The following is a 21,513-nucleotide window of genomic DNA, read 5'->3' as shown; positions in this document are numbered from 1 at the left end:
ATTCATATTTACTACATACCCCATGTTCACGATGCAGGCAAAACATTAAAGAAACACATTTTTATCACTATCTGTAACTGCTCCAACATAACAACAAAGATGCATATAATTTTACTCAAGAGTCAAAAGTTTTCAGTTTTATTGAGATACAATTAACATATCACATTGTGTAAGTTTCAAGTGTATAACATAATGATGTGATATGCATATATATTACGAAATGATTACCATAATAAGTTAACATCCATTACCTCAGGCAGTTAAAAATTCTTTTAAGATCTACTCTACCCTCAGTAATTTTTAAATATGCAGTGAAATATTGTTAACTATAGTTACAATGCTATACATTAATCCCTAGGACTTACTTATCCTATAACTGGAAGTTTGTACCTTTTGACCACTTTACCCACTCTCCCAATCCCCCAGCTTCTGGCAGTTACCAATCTGTTCTGTTTTTCTAAGATCAGCTTTTTAAGATGCCAAATTTACCAATGTGAATAGGTTTATATTTATATTTCTTATAAATTCTTCTCATGGTGAGAATGATGATAACATCATCCGGTATTTATGTAACACCTAAATTTAGAAAACTCTTCTGCAAATGCTTTTTGTTTATTACTACATTCACTTTATAAATCAAAAACAGGTTCAGAGGGGTTCCTGGGTGGCTAGTTGGTTAAGAGTCTGACTCTAGGTTTCGACTCAGGTCATGATCTCGTGGTTCATGAGATTGAGCCTTGGGTTGGGCTCTGCACTGACAGTGTTGAGCCTGCTTAGGATTCTTTGTCTCTGCCCCTCCCCCATTTGTGCATGCACACACACTCTCTCTCTCAAAATAAATAAATGAAACTTAAAAAAACAAACAAACATCAGTTTCAGAGAAGTTAGGGAACTTGTTCAAGGAAGTGAAGCTATTAAGTGAGGGCTGAAAAGTCCTCTAAATCCAGTGTTATCCAATGTGCTATGATGCCCTCGACAAACACGCTACCATGTGAAGGCCCAACATTCTGTCAATTCACAGTGCTGTATCGATATTTACTGAATGTGCTGCAATAGGACACTCAACTCTGTAAGGCTACTTTAATAAGAGTTCATTACACCTGTTTCACAGAGGGCTAGAGGTGGGTCATGTATTTCAGGATAGCTTCATCAACTCCCTACAGTGTTCCTAAGTTCTCTGTATGCTTTTAGACTCAGAAATTATAATTTCAATTCTGGTTCTGAGATAGAGTTGACTATTTTAAATATATATAATTAACATCTAAATGCAGGTGACATATGAGAGGCTAAGGGAAAGATTTCCAAAATATCTATTTATGTAGAATTATTTCTCCGAACTCTACTGTATGCAGATACCTAAAACAGGAAAACATATGAAAATAACCTCCTTTAGATGGTGGGGGTGGGTGTTGGGACCCCTGTGCATAGTTATGGAATCTGTAGCCCCACTATTTGGAAACCACTGTTGGAGAGTAGCATTCATGATATAGACATAGGGTAGAAACCAGCAGATGTGTCACAGCAGAACCAAAGTACCTAACCTCGGAAATATTCCTAGGGTAATTTGAGACAAAACCAATCTGCCATTTTTGTAGCAGATGTGTAATTTCCATTTTCAAAAGGTCTGGGTTTAAGCATTGACCTTGTCTTTATGGTCAGCTCGTACACTTGGCATGCCAACTAATTCTGCTCAGACTGGAAATGAATGAATAGGTATAAAACCCTTGACATGTTTGTAGCTCTGCATGGGATTTCTGCCAGCTGGAAATAGAGTTTACAGTTCATTTTATAGAGTGGTGAGGTCTTGGTGAAGAAAATGAAACATACAGACATGTTTTATTTAAAGAGGCTACACAAAGACAGCCTATACATTTATAATATAACACGATTTCTAAGGGGATTTTTCTCAAAGCTACCTTAAAGACTTTAAGCCCTCCATTGTTCATTTTAAATGAACAAACAGGAGATCTAGCAACTGCTTCCTTAATTTAGAGTTAACCCACTCTATAATGCAAACTGAAAAACATATATTTTGGAAACTGAGCTATCTAAATTGGTTAACCACAGACCAATTAACCAAACAATTTTCAAATACCATGTATTCCAGCTGGCAAGAGAGATTTGCTGTCATACACTTGATCGGATTTTCATGAAGACAGTATCCAGCTGTTCTCCCTCCTCCAGAGTTCCTATCCCTCATTTCCATACCTCTAAGTCCTACCCACCTAGAAAGATCTAACGCAAATGGAATTTCTAATGACAGTTTGAACAAGGAATTATTAACTTATACCTTATTGTGTTTATTTTTGTATTTTTCCTAACCTGTTGGCTCCCTAAGAACAGAATACCTGACTTTTAAAAATCTCTCCTAACAAATGGCTTTATGGTTACACATTTTTATTAGCCTTGAGAATTTGTGCAACTCTTCATGCCTCATATCTCTTTCCAAAAATTTTAAATCTTTTACAAATTTTTAAAGCTCATAGATTTTTTTTTGTATCTTTATATACTGTCCCTTTCTACTAAGAATTAGAAAAATATATATATATATACATTATATAATGTTGTATAATTCTAATAAAATTAAGACAGTAAAATAATCTAAATATGCTGAAAAGGAGGGTCCACTGACTTTATGTTTTGGCCTCATTTTACAGATGGTGAAATGGATACAGTGTTGCTCAACTAGTAGTTAAAAGGATTAGGATAACTTAGAACTTTCTCTATGTTCCACAACATTTGGATAAATGACTGGCTGGAAGTCTAAAACCATAAGGCATTCCATAGGAGTTTGAAGAGGATTGCTTTGTCCTGCTCTCCATTCACCATCACATTCACAACCAAATGGTAGTGTGTTTATGTGATATGATTCTGTATTGGTCATAGAAAGAGCCATCTAATAAGATAAAAATGTCAAGGGGTTATACAGGAAATTAAATGGTAAAAGTCTACATTAAGAAACTAAAGAAATGAAGATGATTTTTCTCCCTTTCTTCTACACCTACATGCCCACCTCCCTCTTGCTAAGTTATATCCTAGATATTTCCTCATACAAACAGAAAAGACAATTTGTCTACCAAAATTGAAATTAAAGTGATAATGAACATTAGTCTTGGTTATTCAGTAAGCTATAAACAAAGGGAAATGGAATTAAAATTTACGTCAAAGGAGCACCTAGGTGGCTCAGTCGGTTAAGCTTCCGAATCTTGATTTCCACTCACGTCATGATCTCATGGCTCATGAGATTGAGTCCTGCTTTAGGCTCTGCACTGATGGTATGGAGATTGCTTAGGATTCTCTCTCTCTGCCCTTTCCCCACTGTGCTCTCTCATGTTCTCTCTCTCCAAAAATAAATAAATATTTTGAAAAATGAATAAAATATGTCATAAATATATAGAAGAGGTCCTCTTTACTAATTCTCTCTTTGTTATCCTTTAAAGAAAGCTATTATGTCCTTACTTATTTTGGTCCCTTTGGTATCAATTGATTTGCTGCAACAATATTAAATGAGGTAACATATGAAACCACCAGGTGTAACACTGTTCCCTTCGTAGGCATTCAAAATTATTTTTTACTTTTCTACCTTCAGTTTGGTGTTAAGTTCCACTATTTAAGAAATCATGTCTCTGGTTGCTTTAGATCAATGGTGACCCATTGTGGACTTATTTTAAAATATAGATGCCTTGACCCTACTCCAAACTTATGAAATTAGAACTTCTAAGAGTAGGAACTGAGCAGAAGCATTAAAAAAAATCAAGCCTTTTTGGTTAAGAACACAGTCTTAGTTGGTCACAAAGGCCTCCATTTCCACCCACTCGCACTACTACTAGGCCATAATCTCCATGGAGTCATGGACTTTGACTCTCTTTTTTGTCACTATCTAGTGCCTAAAATAAAAAGTTTGATACAGATAGGTGCTCAATAAATTACTGAAGGTTGAGTCAGGCAGTCTACTTGCCTCTGAACTGAAATAATTCTGCTCATACTTGTGCTATCTCTTCTTCAGTTTTCTGACATGAAATCAGACATTCTGGACTTAATCCTGTCTTTTTTGATGTCCAAGAGGATGCAAAACAGTATCTTATCTGAGAAGCATCAAATCCTAATGTTTTCTCCCCTCAGAACAGCAAATTCCTTAGTTATCATTATTTATTTCCTTTCCTGCACAAAGTCATGCCTGCTTTTTTCGTATCTAGTAATGAATTAAAAGTCTTTTCCTTTTTGATGAATTAGCGTATTTCTCCAGAAGACTTTTTAAAACTATCTTATGTAGAGGAGAACAATTTTTTTCTCTTAAAAACTGTATCAGTCAAATTTAGGGAGGTGGTTAAAGAGAAAACTAGGTAGGAAACTTACGTTTTGTCCAAGAAGTCCATGAGGGGTCTTAACACAATCTCTGCATCCATTGCTGCACTGTTCTTATTAGATGCAGTATTTCCATTTGTTCTCATTTGGTTTAGTTCAAAACTCATCTGTTTTATACAGTCTTCAATGATAAGCTGGAAACTAAAAATAAGGAATATAAATTCCGAAATAAAAACAAACATTTATGATTCCTTTGTCTTTGTTTAATTCAACTCCAAGGAGTTTGATCTGTTTCAAGTGGTGTGAATTCCCATGCTCATCAGTCTTCAAACTTCTTGTTCAGCTGCAAAAAATTTTGTTGCAATCAAAGCTTTCTTGGGACCCATATAAGCAGATAAAAAGTAATGCTCTTCAGGTTGAATTAATTTGAGTGGGGGTTTATTTGGCCCCATCTCTCACAGAAATAGCTGAGCATTCCTCTGAGCATTGGAAAAATGTTTTTGAAAGACTCTCGGCATGGGATTCACCTTCTTCACTAGGCATCTGGGACTCCACACCCTCTTGGCTTTCCTCTAATCTCACTGGCTGTGCTCTGTTCTCAGTTACCTGACCTCTAAGCATTGGAGTAGCATTGGTTACCAGACTTAGCAAATAAAAAGACAGGATATGTGGCAACCAGGTGGCTCAGTCGACTATAGCTCAGGTCATGATCTCTCCCTCTTTGAGTTCGAGCTCCAGGTCAGGCTCTGTGCTGAGAGCTTAGAGCCTGGAGCCTGCTTCCAATTCTGTGTCTCCCTCTCTCTCTGCCCCTTCCCTGCTTGCTGTCTCTCTCTCTCTGTCAAAAATAATAAATGATAAAGAAACTTGAAAAAAAAAACAGGATACCCAGGTAATTTGAATTTCAGATAGTGAATATTTTTTAGTATAAGTACACCCCATGCAATATTTCAGGCATATGTATACTAAATATATCCATTCTTTACCTAAAATTCAAATTTAATTGTGTATATCCTATATTTTATCTGGCAACCCTACATTGTAATTAGGCTTGATCATTGGACCACTCCATTTCTTTGTCAAATATAGCTGTTTTTGGCAATTGTATCTAGTTCCATGGCTTTCACAATGTCAATATACTGGTGATTCCCAAATACACATCTGCAGACCTGACTTCCTCTTTTTAAAAATTTTTTAATGTTTATTTATTTTTGAGAGATAGAGACAGAGTGTGAGCCGGGGAGGGGCAGAGAGAGAGGGAGACACAGAATCCGAAGCAGGCTCCAGGCTCTGAGCTGTCAGCACAGAGCCCTATGCAGAGCTTGAACTCATGAACCACAAGATCATGACCTGAACTGAAGTCAGAGGCTTAACCAACTGAGACACCCAGGCACCCCTGCAGACCTGACTTCTAATGTGAGCTCCAGACCACTTTGTTAAACTGCCTATGAAACCTTTCCACTTAGAAGTCCAATGTGTTTCTCTCATACCAATATCCAATCCATCAGAAGTCATCATAAAGTATCCTAACTCTTAGTGTTCTTAGAATTCTCTGAGGACACTCTTATCTCATAGACACTGTTGTGTTCCCTCTCCCATGAAATTTCTCATGGGTCTTTTGGTCCCTCACTCTTAGTCATACACCAGATGCCATGTCCATTGAAAATTCTTCTTGAACACTCAATCTGAAATGACATTTCTATCATTCTCCATTTCCTCACAGTTTTTTTTCTTAACTGCTTTATTATTCTCTATATATTGTTATTATTTGACACATTGCATACTTTTAATTTGTTTATTGCCTGTTGCCCCAACTAGAATATAAGCTCTATGAAGGCAAGCACTTTTTTTTTTTTTTTTGGTGCTACTTATCCACACCACAGAACCAGATGTCACACTTTGCACAAAGAAGTTGCTCAAGAACAAGTGGCTGAATGTATCAGTGGACGCTCTCCGTCCACCCACTTCTATTACCTCACCACTCCAAGGACTTTTTAAAATTTTTGTTAATGTTTATTTATTTTTGAGAAATAGAGCAAACAGGGGAGGGGTAGAGAGAGAGAGAGAGAGAGAGAGAGAGAGAGACAGAATCCGAAGCAGGTGCCAGCCTCGACCTGTCAGCACAGAGCCTGATGCAGGGCTCAAACCCACAAACTGCATGATTCTGACCTGAGCTGAAGTCAGATGCTTAACCAACTGAGCCACCCAGATGCCTCACCACTCCAAGGATTTAAATAAGTATGTGAAAAGTAATCTTTAGCATTATTTCTTCATTCTTTCTATCTTTTACCGAAATAATTGGCACAAAGTAGGACATTTAAATAATGGAGACTCATCATCACTATCATTCTTCTATAGTGTCTATTACTTTCACACTTCTAACAACAGAAGTAATTATTAGAGATGTACAGGCAGGCAAGAAAAAAAAAATTTAGGAGAATGGGGATAAATGACAACCTGTAAAATGGTCCCATCACTAGAATGGTGATGATTAGAAGGAAAAAGTCTATTTAAAAAAGTATCACAGTTGGGGTGCCTGAGTGGGTCAGGCCTGATTGAGCATCTGACTTTTGATTTCTGCTCAGGTCATGATCTCATGATTCATGAGATCGAGCCCTATGTCAGGCTCTATGTTGACAGTGTAGACGCCACCTGGGAATCTCTCTCCCTCTATCTCTCCCCTCCCCCAGCTTATACACTCTCTTTCTCTCAAAATAAATGAACACTAAAAAAAAAAAGTACTGTAATCAAGTCAGTCCTTTCCCTCTTCTTCCCCCACACACAGAGGTTATAGAGTTCATATTATTTGAGTCGTTTCCAAATGTACTAATTTCTAAAATTTTATATAGAAGTTTAGGAATTTTCACCATATAATGCTACCATTAAGTAGAAAATATAAGTATTTATCATTGCATGCATTCTACCAATATTTTAAAATACTTATGTGCCAATCTCAGTTCATAGGTGCTGAAGATATATCGATGAACAAAACACAGAATGTCTTGTTCTTGTGGCACATGTGAGAATTTATTTTAGAATTTACATCATGAAAATATTTTACTTAGCCTGTTATACAATATTTTATTTTTCTAATTTTTGGTTTTGCTACCAAATATTGGAAATCTTTGATATATTTTAAGCTGTCACAACTTGGATGTTTTCCTTCCTCCTGGACCTTTAAAAAATGTTTGTTTATTTATTTTGAGAGAGAGAGAGGGACAGTGGGCAGGGGGAGAGGCAGGGAGAGAGGAGAGAGAGAATACCAAGCAGGTTCCATTCTGTCAGCACAGAGCCCAACACAGGGCTCAATCTCGCAAATTGTGAGATCATGACCTAAGCCCAAATCAAGAGTCAGCCACTTAATGGACAGAGCTAACCAGGTGCCCACCTCCTGGACTTTTTATAGCAGATTTATAAATAAACTGTTATGTAATTTTGAGCATAGAGTCAAGACCTGAATCTACTTTTACCATCATCCATCTTTGGCTCCCGACTTCTCCTGGACTTGCTTTACTGTTGACAATACCATTCCTGCCTCTTTGGACTTGGTATCTGTATTTGGTTTCTGGATCCTTGAACCTCAGCTTGCCCCTATGCATGTAGCTCATTTCTTAGCTCCCTGCATATTTATCTAAAAGAGGATGTCTCACTGAATTAAACTCAGGTCCAGAAGAATCCAGATATGTGTATTTTGGCTTTTACCTGGCCAGACCTGCCTTTAGATTTTTGTTAGGTAGTTGTTGTGGAGGAAGGTGGGGGTAGGCATGGTGCAGAATGTGAGAAAGTAAGTGGTGATAGTGGTGGTGTGTGTATTTAGTGAGGGTACAGTGGCAAATATTTGGGACAATAGAAAAGCAAGGTAGATAATGTTGGAAAATGTGAATTAGTTGATTTACCACTGGGTCATCAGTGATCCTGCTGACTGTAGTAATAATCACCCTTGAAATAGCTGCTTCCTTTTGCACTGTTTCTCAAATCAGTGTATTGGAGTGGAGGATAGATTGAGCAGAAGAAGTTATGATAGTTATTTATAAAAATGTTTAAATGAGTTCTCCTACAATAGACACTCCCACCAGAAGCCAGCTCCATGTGTGAGATCAGGCATATGGAAGAAGGGTTATCAGTGTATCAGAGACAGTGACATTTTATCTTAACATTAATCCAGGATAAACCAACACCTGCATTTCACCTAAAATTTTTTGTCTCTATTAATTTTTGGTAAGTTCACCTAAAATATTTTTTCTGTGTGAATTTTTTAGTTGGAGAAGTCTGTAGCAATCAGCTTGAATAAAAGTGGTACCAGTTAATAATGACAGATTTTATAAGTACCCGTGAAGTCAAATACTAACAGGAGAATTCCTAGGAAATGTTCATGAATTCCTTTCTTAATCCAGCTAGCCACTGGTACCAAAGGCATCATTAAAAGAAATGTAGTAAGCCCAAAGCCAAACTCCAAAATATAAGCAGAAACCTAAGTGGCACAAGTTTTGAAAACTGCAAGAACATCTGTAAGAACATCTTTAAGATATCAGTGAAACTATATCACTTAGTTTCCTCCCAACAAACAAAACAGAACATGACAAAATAAAAAGAATTGATTCCTGTGAGCATGTCAAAGTCCCAGGAACCTGGGCTTCAGATGTGTGGTTTGGCTCTGCCCTGGCTTTACTGTGAAATCATCCTACCAGCTCCATATACAAAAATTATGTGATTGTGGGTTTTATTTTTTTTTAATTTTTTTAATGTTTTTATTTTTATTTTTGAGACAGAGAGAGACAGAGCAGGGGAAGGGCAGAGAGAGGGGGAGACACAGAATCTGAAGGGGGCTCCAGGCTCTGAGCTGTCAGCACAGAGCCCGATGCGGGGCTTGAACTCATGGAGTGTGAGATCATGACCTGAGCTGAAGTCAGACACTTAACCGACTGAGCCACCCCGGCGCCCCTGGTTGTGGGTTTTAAAAACACCAGACAGAACAGATTTGGGGCAATTAATTATACACTTAATATTAAGGCTCTAGACTGCTAATTTTGACTCTAAAGAAGGTTGATTCAGAGTAAAATGATCCAGTTTGACTTTACAGTGTGGTCACGCTGATCATTATAGCCATCCCATCCACCTGGTGTGATAATCTGATCGGTTGTGTGGGAAATAAATTCATACCAACAGGTATATAATAACTATTCTTTTTATAAGAAAAGCATGGCATGTGGGTTGTTTATTCCAATCATCTTAGCCATAGTTGCACACAATACTAAATTCTTTACTATATTTAATAAAATAATGAAGAAATAGTGCTGGGTAACCAGGAGTTTCAATATCTAGGTGAAAATATCTGGCTTCACATGAACAAAATACTTCCAGTGCTCTTCTAACAGCAAGCATCACTCCTTATTTCATAACTGAAGTTCGCTCAATTTTTTTCAAATCATAAATTCAGCCTTTGTAAACTGAATATTCCTCCCACGAAACAAAACAGAACAAAACAAAAAGTATTTATTCATAAGGATGATTTGGCTATATTCCAGAAAGTAATTTGAATATATGTTTTCTATTTATATTCTAATTTCTATTCTGTTTAGTCATCTTATTTCCCATTAGGTTCTGAACACCCCTTGCTATCCCAGACACCTCTTTGTTTTCCCTGACTTTGCTAAATAATCTCTATTTTTGTCTTCCTAGCTTAATGCAACAGTTTTTTTTGCTAACCACATATTAATAATTCACAACTGCACTGAAGAGAGGTAGGCCCAAATTGACTGACCAAAAGCCTCCATCAACTAAGTGTCACTCAAGTCAGAGCCAGTAAGCCCGAACGTCTCTGGGACAATGTCGGCATCTCCAACTCCAGGCACACAGAATCTTCAAATTGCTTAGGAATATCTAGGTCAAGTAAGCACAATCATCCAGGTCAGCTAACAACACAAAACAGAAGGCAGAGGAATCACCTTGGACTCAATACAGCAAGGCTGTTTCTTGTTCAGCACCTGAGCTGTGAAGGTGGGCTACATAAAGACAATGAATAATAAAGAGAAGGCCGGAGCACCTTGGTGGCTCAGTGGGTTAAGCATCCGACTTCAGCTCAGGTCATGATCTCACAGTTTGTGGTTTTATGCCCTGCGTCAGGCTCTGTGCTGACAGCCCAGAGCCTGGAGCCTGCCTCAGATTCTGTGTCTCCCTCTCTCTCTGCCCCTTCCCCACTTATGTTCTGTCTCTCTCTCTCTCTTCCTCACAAATAAACAAACATTAAAAAAATTTTAAAAAATTAAGAGAAGGCCAATATGGGATTCTTCTTTACTTTGCATCATTGCTATATTTGGGGGGAAAATGATGATTTTAGTGTCTTTTTCTTTTTAGTCTTTCTGATTTGAAAGTAGCATATCTAATCAATATTTATTAAGCATATATCTTTCCAAAACCCAATAATAACTGATGAGTGGGGTTCAAAGAGATAGATAACCTTCATTAGAGTAATTTTGATAGTGCCATCTGATAACAGAACACAGTAAGTGAACATTTATCAAACTAATATTTAAAGCAAATTCTGGGGGGTGCCTGGGTGGCTCAGTCTTAAACAACTGACTTTGGTTCAGGTCATGATCTCAGGGTTCATGAGTTTGAGCCCCTCATGAGGCTCTGTGCTGACAGCTCAGAGCCTGGAGCCTGCTTCTGATTCTGTGTCTCCCTCTGTCCCTGCCCCTCCCCAACTCATGCACTATCTCTTTCTCTCTCAAAAAATGAATAAACATTAAAAAAATTTTAAAGCAAATCTGTATGAAGTTAATGAATCTCTTTAAAGATGTGTTTGCTTTTCTATTTTAACATTTGATGATGATCTAATGGATTTTTCCTATAGGGCCAAAATGAAGTTTATCTAGGATGGATTTTTCTCTCTTTAGAGCCACACTATAGAGAAGGAAGATTTATTGTTTAAAAATAGAGGCGACTGGGTGGCTCAGTCCATTAAGCATCAGACTCTTGGTTTTGGCTTGGGATTTTCTGTCTCCTTTGCTCTCTACCCCTGCCCCACTTGGGCTGTACATCTCTCAAAAATAAATAAATAAACTTTAAAAAACATAGAAAAAATATAGATGTGCCAGTACTCTCCTATGGGTAATTACATCAAGATTCCTAAACCTTAAAACCTAGAGCCCTGGCTTTATTAGCTTATGGGGTTGGAATTCAGTTCTTTGGAAGTGCAGTCACAATGATATAAATGGCATGAATGCAACTCACTCCTCTTTTGTATGTGAAGCGTCTCTCCCTCCCTTCATTCTTTCAATAATTACTAAGCTTGACACACTAGAATTTCAGGTAGGAATGAGATATGCGGTTTCTGACCTTAAGAAGCACACTAGTAAAGTCCGGAAGATAGGCAAGTAAAGCAGAATTTAGAGTACAGTGTTAAAAGTACTACCCAACTGAAGGATCATGTAAAGTTCCAGCGAACATGTATCAAGACCTCACTGGTAGATTGTGGGGTTGTTGAGAGGAGATAGTGCGTGGTTGGATTATTGAAGTTAAATGAATTTAACCAGTCAGAGGAGAGAAAGAGCATTGAAAGCATGATTACTATTAGTGGAAACCCAACACATTTGGATAATAACTACTTAGCCACTTACCTTTCACCATAAGTGATGCTGAGCTCATCCAGAACCCCATTGAGTTTAACTTGAAGTTCTTTTAGAATAGCACTAGCTTCAGGATCTAGCTGCAGAAAGACCATAAACGATATTACTTTGGAGTTGTGAGAAAGTACACTTTTGTTTCTCTTACAGGCATTTTGCTTATTACAAGGTAAACTTCAAACAATACAACACACATATCCTCTTTCCTTTCCCTTTTTTAATCTTTGAAATTAAGTGCAAAATTTAGGAAATTCTAAATATGTGTGAAAAAAATTGATCGAAATGCATGGCATGCATACAGATGAGAGCTAGATAGCAAAGCCTTTGTTGGTTACAGCAATGGGATGCAAGGCATAAGAAAGTAACCTTCAGAACACGGTAACTTCATAACTTAGAAATTGATTGTGTTATGCATTAGTTGAATATACATGTTGCTTCAAATATAGTTCAGTTTTTACTATCCTTGTAAATAAATAGGCCCATAAAAATAAAAAAATAGTAAGAAAAATTAATTTGTGAGTGTTGTACTGTGACTTGACTGTATTTATATATTTTTTATAACTACAGAATAGTTAAAATTAAAAATTAAATTATAAACTAGAGAATTAAAAATAGGGAAAATAAATTATCCAAGCACTGCAATGTTTCTCTGAGGTGATAGGCCTGACTTCTCTTCCTAGATGCCAATTAGAAATTCAGAGTTCAAGATCCAATGTTCCTCATTTTATTTTTATTATTCTTTAAGTTTTCAAATATTTATAGCTTGAAGTTAAGCTACTGAGCACATTTAGGGTCAAATAAAAAATAATTAAATCAAGATAACATATTTGAAGATGTTTTTACAATGCAAATGTTAAAAGTCAACTATTCTTTTTATTTGGTTTCAGTTCTTAAAATAATGTTAACCATTACAAGAAAAACTATACTATAAATAAACGTAACTATAAACCTATCGATCTATTGACAGAATATTTTTGTAATTAAAGTTCAGGATCAACACAAGTTTCATTAGCACTTTAGAAACTTGTAATCTTTTTGTTAAGTTTTCACACTTAACAAAGTGTGTTAAGTGTGTTAAGTGTGTTAAGTTGTTACACTGTCAAAAAAGAATGACTTGTAACAGATGTATTATCTCAAGTTGATAGGAATTCATGTAAAGGGCAATCGAGAATATTCTCTGTAATTAAGTCAACCTTCCTTTGATGCTTTAGAAATTAGTTTCTTGCCTTTAGTAGCTATAATTATTATGCAAGCGGATCTACTATTGAAAACAAGGGATAGGATAAAGCCAACTTTTGGGGGTAGAACAAATTAAAGGAGGACTTATAGTAAATAGGAGGACCTAAGATGGACACCAAAAAATACAGGACCCAATATCAAATTTCAACTCCGGGAAGCCAGCCCAGGGCCAAATAATATCCCTGATACTATACACTGGTCATTTAGTACCGTAATCGTCCAAGAACATTTTCTAGTACTAAGATACTGTTAGGAAGAAGTATTATTTATATATCTCAGCACACTGTGTGGCTCTAGCTTATATTACCATGATTAAACACACTGGAATGGAAATAAAAAATTGCACTTGGCATGTGACTACTGATTTTATCAAACCAATCCTTGATGTCAATTTTGACTCAAATTCAGGTGGTTTCAACATTGGTTAGTTTCTGCTGCCCCTCTATAGAGCCAATGTGATTCTTCTGGACTTTATCTTTTTTCTGTCTCCATCAACAGACAAGCTCACAGCTCTCACCCACAGATACATAGGCTACTGTTACAAACTTCTTTTGGAGTTAGAAAATTAGAATATCCTTGAGTCTCATAATTTCTGAGAGTTCCATTAAGCTATAGCTGGTCATAAGGCAGTGATTCGGAAAGATAATTAGCACTTAAGTTAAAAAGACACTGATAGGCATTGAAACAAAAATAGCCTAATAAACTGTAATTCACCGAACTTTAACCAAGAAAATATTTGTGGGTTGTCTGCCCCACTCCCAAGGCACCATTCAGTCTGAACATTTTTTATTGTATTTTCTTGCTATTGACCTAATACCATTTTTATTTCATTTGGATAAGATTTTTGGGCAACAGGAATGAGAGAGAAGCCCTTCCATAGGTTTCTTCATGCTTCCAACTCTTTGGTAAACCGCTTGGGTAGATAGGTGTTAGTTTCCTGCCCATATACCTGTCATCTCCAAGGAAATGGCTATGAGAGTAGAGTTTTAACCAGGAAACTGGATTGCTTCTTTTTTTCTTTTAAAGTTTATTTACTTATTTTGAGGGAGGGATGGAGTGGGGGCCGGGGGGGGGAGACAGAGGAAGAGAGAGAGGGCTGGCATGGGAGGGAGAGAGAGAATCCCAAGCAGGCTCTGCCCCATCAGCTCAGAGTCCCACACATGGCTCAAACTCAGGAACCTGTGAAATCATGACCTGAGCTGAAACCAATAGTCAGATGCTTAACCAACCGAGCCACCAGGGCACCCTGGGATTGCTTCTTATTTAAAATGTGTATTTTGTTTTCAAATTAGTTTAATATACACATTGAGGTTTTTTTCACCTGTTAAGATAATGACTCTAAAGTCATATAAAAATGGTTAGATCAGTTGGATGAAATTATGCTATTTTCCCATAAATTATTTTAGTCTACCTTTGGTATTTTGTGAATGGAGATTTCTATCAAATAGTTGGCTTTGGCTTGAAACTGTGAACCTGTCAAATCTATAGCAATTTAAACACTGGATGACAGTTTTCATTTCCTCATAGAAGCTTAAGTTTCCAAGTGGGTGCAAACTAACGCCTCTGTCATGGAACCAGGCAAAAATAATAATAATAATAATAATTTCAGTTAAGTACTTGTTGTTCATCTGATCAAAATCATACCATTATAACATTAAAACAGAAGCAGTAATTATGAGGCTGAATTGTAGGTCTTTTGCAATAATAATGATTATAAATATCATACTCATCTAGTTATAAAACAATCCCTTTAGGCAGCAAATTAACCAGTTCTTGAGTTCTGCATTTCTTTATTCGTACATATAGAAGAAATTTTCCTTACTACTACAAACTTCCTTAAGTTTGTAAGAAACAATAACTTGGGCTTTTAGACTTCATTGCCTAAATTACCAACAGCACGTTTTACAAATTATTGGCTACTTTGGAAAGGTGAAAGACTACCTGATTTAAATCTTTTTCCCAAAGATTTAAAACTTAGACTGGTTCTAAATGTAATATCAAATATCAACTTGCATTTTTTATATTGTTATTTAGAGTTATTATTAAAAGGAAAAAAAACAAGCATTCAAAAGTCACGGTTAATAAATTTATTTTAAATTACAAACTGAGGGGTGCCTGGGTGGCTTAGTCAGTTGAGCATCTGACTTAGGCTCAGGTCATGATCTCACAGTTCATGAGTTCGAGCCCCAGGTCAGGCTCTGTGCTGATGGCTCAGAGCCTGGAACCTGCTTCAGATTCTGTGTCTCCCTCTTTCTCTGCCCCTCCCCAGCTGGCACCCTATCTCTGTCTCTCTCAAAAATAAATAAAAACATTTTAAATTTTTTTAAAAAATTACAAACTGAATTAGCATGTGTACGTAAACAACTTGGCTGGCAAAAAATAAAAAATAAATGCCTCCATGTAAAGAGGAATATACTCAATGAGAATTTAAATATACAGAGTAAAATTCTGAATTTATAGTAAAGCTTTTGAAACAGATTTTATCCACACTCCATGATAGGTTTTAGAATTCCAAAATCAAGGCTGGAAGGGTATGATTTTCTAATGGTCAGAATGAACTATCGTCATACATAGGTACTCTCTTGAGATTTCACACCACTGACATATTTTACACCACTGAGCTGTGATAATAAAAAAAGACTTGTCTGGAAGAGAGAGCCAGAATGCAAGCTATCTGCTAAGTTCTTCTTCCCTAAGGCCCACTTCTACTTTTCCTTTAAAAGACAATGCATCCATCACTTACTTTAGCAATTCTTGCCCTCCATGCTGCTGGCCCTGTGCTGTTAGTAGCTCTAACCCCTGCACTACCTATGCGGTTTACTACAACATCTGTACGAATCTTTCTTCTAATTGTTCTCTTATTAATCTATCTCTTCCACTGATTTCTGTCTTAGTTAACTGTCCACCCTGGGCGTCTGTCCCTGTATGCCTAGGCATTTACTAAATATTTGAGGAAGGAGGTGAGGGCAGAAAGAAGCACGGAAATTATCCCTCAAAGGAAATCTTGATACCCAGAGTGCTCCTTCTCCTTGGAGTGATAATTTGCATTGACTATTAATAGAATACTTTTGCATTTGAAATCTTTCATTCCTTAGCAACCATATATTCTGGAGTTACAAACTTAGTCCTGATTTCAAATTTTTGTCTCACTGTCAGCCCGTATCAGATTATGTCCTGATATTTGTTTAGTTCCAAAAATATGGTTACCATACCCACTCTGCATGTTTTGGTTTGTTCGTGTTTTACCAGCACACATCATTTCCCCAAGGAATGTGAAGGGAATCTATGTTATTTCAGCCTCTTAAAACAGGAATGGTTAATCCAACCATCAAGCTGTTGCTGGAGATAGAACTAGTCAGTTGGAAAGTGGCTTTAAACTCTTTCAACAGCTCAATACAAACTCTTTAAAAGAATTAAGGCTTTGCAGGAAGAAATTTTGTGTGAATTGTATTCCTGTTCCCCAGTGTTCAATACTACCTCATCTCCTTTCTGTTGTATACACATTACTAGGCTGTTTTTCCTCCTGTTCAACTCATCAGTGTTAGAGTTCCATTATTTGCTTATCTAAACAAGTGCATATCAGGGAGGATGATCAGTCCCTGGCCTTCATCTACACAGGTCCCAAATTTTGGTCATTGGACTGGTGGGTTTCATGTCCTGAAGGTTTTTTCGGAACAATCTTTTAATAAATGCAGACACCATCACTCTATCTATGAAAAGAAAGAAAGAAAGAAAGAAAGAAAGAAAGAAAGAAAGAGAAAGAAAGCAAGCTTCATTTCCAAGGAAAACAGTTCAACTTGAGCTCTTGGTTCCTTGTTTTGGATTCTGCTCAAATGTCCCTTTCTGTCTTCATTCCCCCTCATCATCATCTTCAAGACCCCATTCTATAAATATACTCAAACAACACTTTGTTAAAATAAAAAATAGAATACAAAGACCAACTTATTTAGTACTAGCTTCTCATTGATAGCTTGCTAATATCTTTTCTTCTCTTGACCATCAAACTGTTCACAGCATAAATGTAAAACTTATAGCTTCCTTATTTCTTAAATATTGATCTCCTCTAGTGTAGTTTCTGCTCTGGACGCTCCACTGAAATGTTCATGTATACATCACCAGTGGTTTCTTAATAGTGATCTCCAATGACTATTCAGCCTACTCAGCCTGCATTCACTCTTGCTTTCTCAAGCTCTTTTTCCTTATTTCTCTAGAGACTACCTTCTCTTAGCTCTCCTATTTTTCTGCCTATCATTTGTCTCTCTTTTGATGACTTTTCTTCCTCTATATACTCCTTAGAAATAAGTGTCCTTCCATTCTCCCTTCCTCGTCTCCTTTTTTTTTCCCACTCAGTGTCTCTTGAGCAATCACATCCATGCCTATGTCTTCAATTCCCACCCCTGTGTTAACAACCCCCCAAATCTCTATCTATAGCTTTAACAGGATGCCTGAGTATCATGTCTACATTCCCACATGCCTATTTGGCCTTTTCTACTTGGATGACCTAAATGTCAGCATATCAAAAATGAACGTATTACCTGTCCATCCTTAACTTATGTCTCAAATTTTATTGATACCATACCGTTAAGGCAGAAATGTGAAAATCATCTTTGACCCTTCTTTGCCTTCTACCTTCCATAGTCACTTGGATACCAAATATGACTGATAACATCTCAAATATTTTCTCCATCTGTCCTATCCTCAATTTTTGATGCAGAATTATCCTCATGTAGACTCGAATGCAATCATTTCCACATTGTGTTCTTGTTTTCTCTTTTATTCCATCCTCCTAACTATTCCTAGAGTGGTTTTAATAAAGACCAAATCTGCTGGCCCTAGTAGCTGGCTTCAACAAGGGAAGTGCTTCAAGTAATTTATCACAATCTTATCTGGGCTATGTTTTTTTGTTGTTGTTGTTAAATATCATTTCTCTCCAACCCTCCTATTTGGCCAGAATTTATACATCCTAAAATGGCTAGCTCAACTTAAAATATATGATTGAGAAATCACTGAACATTCCTTACTGAATCCAGCAGGAAATTACTCTCCTTGGAATGTCCTAAATCACTTGCTGAGCTATGGTATTCAGCATGGGTATTGTGGAATGTTGCGTGAAATTTAAAAACATGTATGGTGTTCTGTATTGTAAAAAAAAAAAAAAAAAGAAGAAAGAAAGAAAGAAAGAAAGAAAGGAAGGAAAAAGAATTGTGCCCCAGGTCCACCAATGCTACACTGTCTTTTGTTTCCTTTTTTATTCCTGTTAGGAAAGACGCTCCCCAAGAACTTATCAGACCATTTTAAGAGATAGACTATGACATTTTCGTTATGCCATTCAGATTTGCATGAACTGTTATGCTAGAGTATCATTAGTTATATAAATTCATGCCTCTAACTTCTTCGCTTCGAAAGTTGAACATCAGTAGCTGTCTCGCATCCTAATTAGAGAGTATGCAGTAAATCCAACTGTCATTGTGCTTCAAATCAACTGAATGCCTTTGAGATATGTTAAGTTAGGTTCTTCAGCCTAGACAACTGAAGGGGAAAAAAGCCTTTCCTTTATCCCTGTACTTTTAAGAAAAAATGATACCTTCAGACCTCATATGAGTGACAAGATCCATTCTTTTCTCTTAAACTTTTTTTTCCTCTTCACCTACAACACATAGACTAAACCTCTACTCCATGGGTTTATAACAAGTGTCCTTATAACTGCAGAATTTTAGAACTAGAATGAACTTCAGAAGCCATAGAGTACAATTCCCTTTTACAAGTGGAAAAACCAAGGCGTGGACAATGTGCCATGCTTCATGATATATTTTGGGGACATATGAGGACTGAGAAGCAGCAGTCTAAGAAGCCATATTTTTTTAAAGAAATTCTCTTCTGCAAATGCTCATTAAAAATTAAACAAGTAAAATAACTTGATTGAGAAGGAACATTGGGCTTATTAGCTCCATCTATTGGCTGACTAACCATGAATATGGACAGAGTAAGATTAAGTCAGGAGAAGAAAGGAGGCACAAAATTTATGTTCAGAATTTATTCTATAAAAAATGCCTTTTTGCCCTGTTTCACTCTGTCTTTCCCATTCTGCTACTCACATTAGGGAATCCATTCACCCATTAGGCACTGTGAACACAGTCTGTTCAATCAACTGAACTGAGTACCTGTTGAACATCAGTCCATGGAGACAGAATTCCCTCAGTGAACCATTTGCATGAAGTGCCTGAGGTCCCTTTCAATCAAGTAGGAGAAGAAGGGGGATTGGCTGGGTTAGAGAAGTAAATTTTCCTAGTTTGCATTGATTTATGGGTTGTGAAGGCAAGCATAAACAGTCAAAGAGGATCACAAGACAATAAAATAGGTCTATTATAGAAACTGGCAGTTAAGCTCTATTTTTTTTCTCCCTCCTGGCTGTGGCTTGAATTCTCTCTCAAGTTCTCTTAAGGTTCAGAGACAGGTTAGTTTAAATAAAGACTTGATGGCACAGAGGCGACCCTATGATTTCGTGGGAATGCTCTGGGGAATGAGGTTAACAAGCAGTACCCGCCTGAGTTTTTATTTCATCCTGACATGGGTCACCCACCCAGAAACTTCTCAACCTAATAGATGGCACCTTTTCTTCATTTCACAAGCTTAGCAGTTAGCTGAATTTTACTTGGTAGCAGTGCTAGATTCTTAATCATACTTACTAAATCACCTCAATGCAATTTGCCCCTCTGGCCCTCATTAGTCTTTTAATTTTCTATTAAGTCCGATTTGTTAACTGCAATCATAGAGATGGTTCAGAGGAGAAAGAAAGCAGGCAACAGCTGCCTGCCATCAAAATAAAAGGCCACTACTTCAAACATTCAGTTCCCCTTGTTATCTGCTGCCATAAAACTAAAAATAGCTGCTTGCTTTTACCGAATTCAGCCAAATGACATCCCACCTTGGAGCTCTATTTACACATGAAGAGACTAGAAGTTTCACCTTATTCTTTGAATTGTTGCAGGATAAGATTTAACAAGTACAGCTTTCATTTAAAGGATATTTTCAAATTTGCAAAGTGTTGGGGAGGAGGTTCCACTCCCAAACGTTATTACTTTACTTGTTCTGACTTCACTAATAAACTTCCTGTCTCAACTACTGCCCTACAGATTTAGTGACTATAAGTGGCAACAATAGACCCTTCTACCAAATAGAAAAAAAAATCTTTGCAAATTGCTTTAGACAACAATTTTAGAACTAAAAGGAAGAGATGACTAATGTAAATTGTTTATTTTATTATCTAAGACGTCTGATACATATTTTATAATTTACTTTTTAATGGCTGGAAAAGAGATGAAAACAGTACACCGATTGTCACTAATGTATTAACTAGTGAGTGGTATCTCTATTTACATTAAGGACAAAAGGTGAGACACATCAGAAACCTGAACATAAAGCTTAGCCTCCGTACAACCACACCTTTCGACAGGGTTACATATAAAATGTAAGCATAAAGTCTAGAATGTTTTAAAAAATTCTGAGTATTTGTTTAGTATTGCAAATTGGTCACCTATGTTTTTGGATCACTGCATTCCTTAATACAAACATTTGCCTGTACCATTGCATGCTGTGTCTGGATCCATTCCAACATGTCGAGTCCTCTGTGTTCTCAAGATTCAAAACATATTAAGTAGGTCAGTGAGGTGTGTGGCACAGATAAGACAAAGGAGGCTCTGAGCCATTTCCTAATTACCTGGTTGCTGTTCTAAGAGCACAGAGCCATAATTCTCAAAATGTGGTCCCCTGAGCAGAAGCGTTAGCATCAGCTGGGAATCTGTTAGGAATGCAGGTCATCAGGCTCCACCCAAGACCTTCAGAATCAAAAAATCTGGGGATGGAATTCAGCAACGTGTTTTAACCAGCTACCCAGGTAGTTCTGATGCATGCTGAAGTTACAGAAGTACTAGTGTGAAGCATTGTTTCCTTTAAAGCAGTGCTATTCAATCCCCTGTTGCCAGCAAGTATAATTTTGAAAGGATAATGCTAAGTAAAATATGATAGGGGTTAATTTCCGTCCTCTCTGGTGGGGATTTGCTTAGCTGAAGACTAAGTCCTTACAGCTAATCGGTTTTACAGTGAATTTCAATCAGCGACATGCATTATACTTTGAGTCAGATGCAGTTTCTAATTCATCAAATTCATCATTAAACAGTGGAAAAGGATATAGATAAGGCTTTCCTGAAACAAAAGAATAGTTACATTGCTCATTAAAATACACACATGTTTAGGATAGGTGGTGTTATGTTTCAGATTCCATGGCCCTGTTCAGGAAAGTTTACCACAGTGAAATGAGTCAAGAGATTGAGTTATTTTTGAGACATAG

General features: G+C 36.9%; 1 protein-coding gene across 1 annotated transcript in view; it reads right to left on the bottom strand.

Moving 5' to 3' along the window:
• LOC125910388 (protein unc-13 homolog C) overlaps positions 1–21,513 on the bottom strand; it is a 339,112-nt gene that overhangs the window by 87,613 nt on the left and 229,986 nt on the right. The window contains exons 18-19 of the mRNA XM_049614136.1: positions 11,922–12,010; positions 4,357–4,506 (exon numbers count right to left, since the gene is read on the bottom strand). Coding sequence (XP_049470093.1) covers positions 4,357–4,506; positions 11,922–12,010 — 239 coding nt within the window. The remainder of the gene's footprint in view (positions 1–4,356; positions 4,507–11,921; positions 12,011–21,513) is intronic.

The sequence above is a fragment of the Panthera uncia genome (assembly GCF_023721935.1).
Source record: "Panthera uncia isolate 11264 chromosome B3 unlocalized genomic scaffold, Puncia_PCG_1.0 HiC_scaffold_1, whole genome shotgun sequence".
NCBI lineage: Eukaryota > Metazoa > Chordata > Mammalia > Carnivora > Felidae > Panthera > Panthera uncia.
Note: the sequence above shows the minus strand (reverse complement) of the source record. Positions and strands in the feature narration are given on the sequence as shown.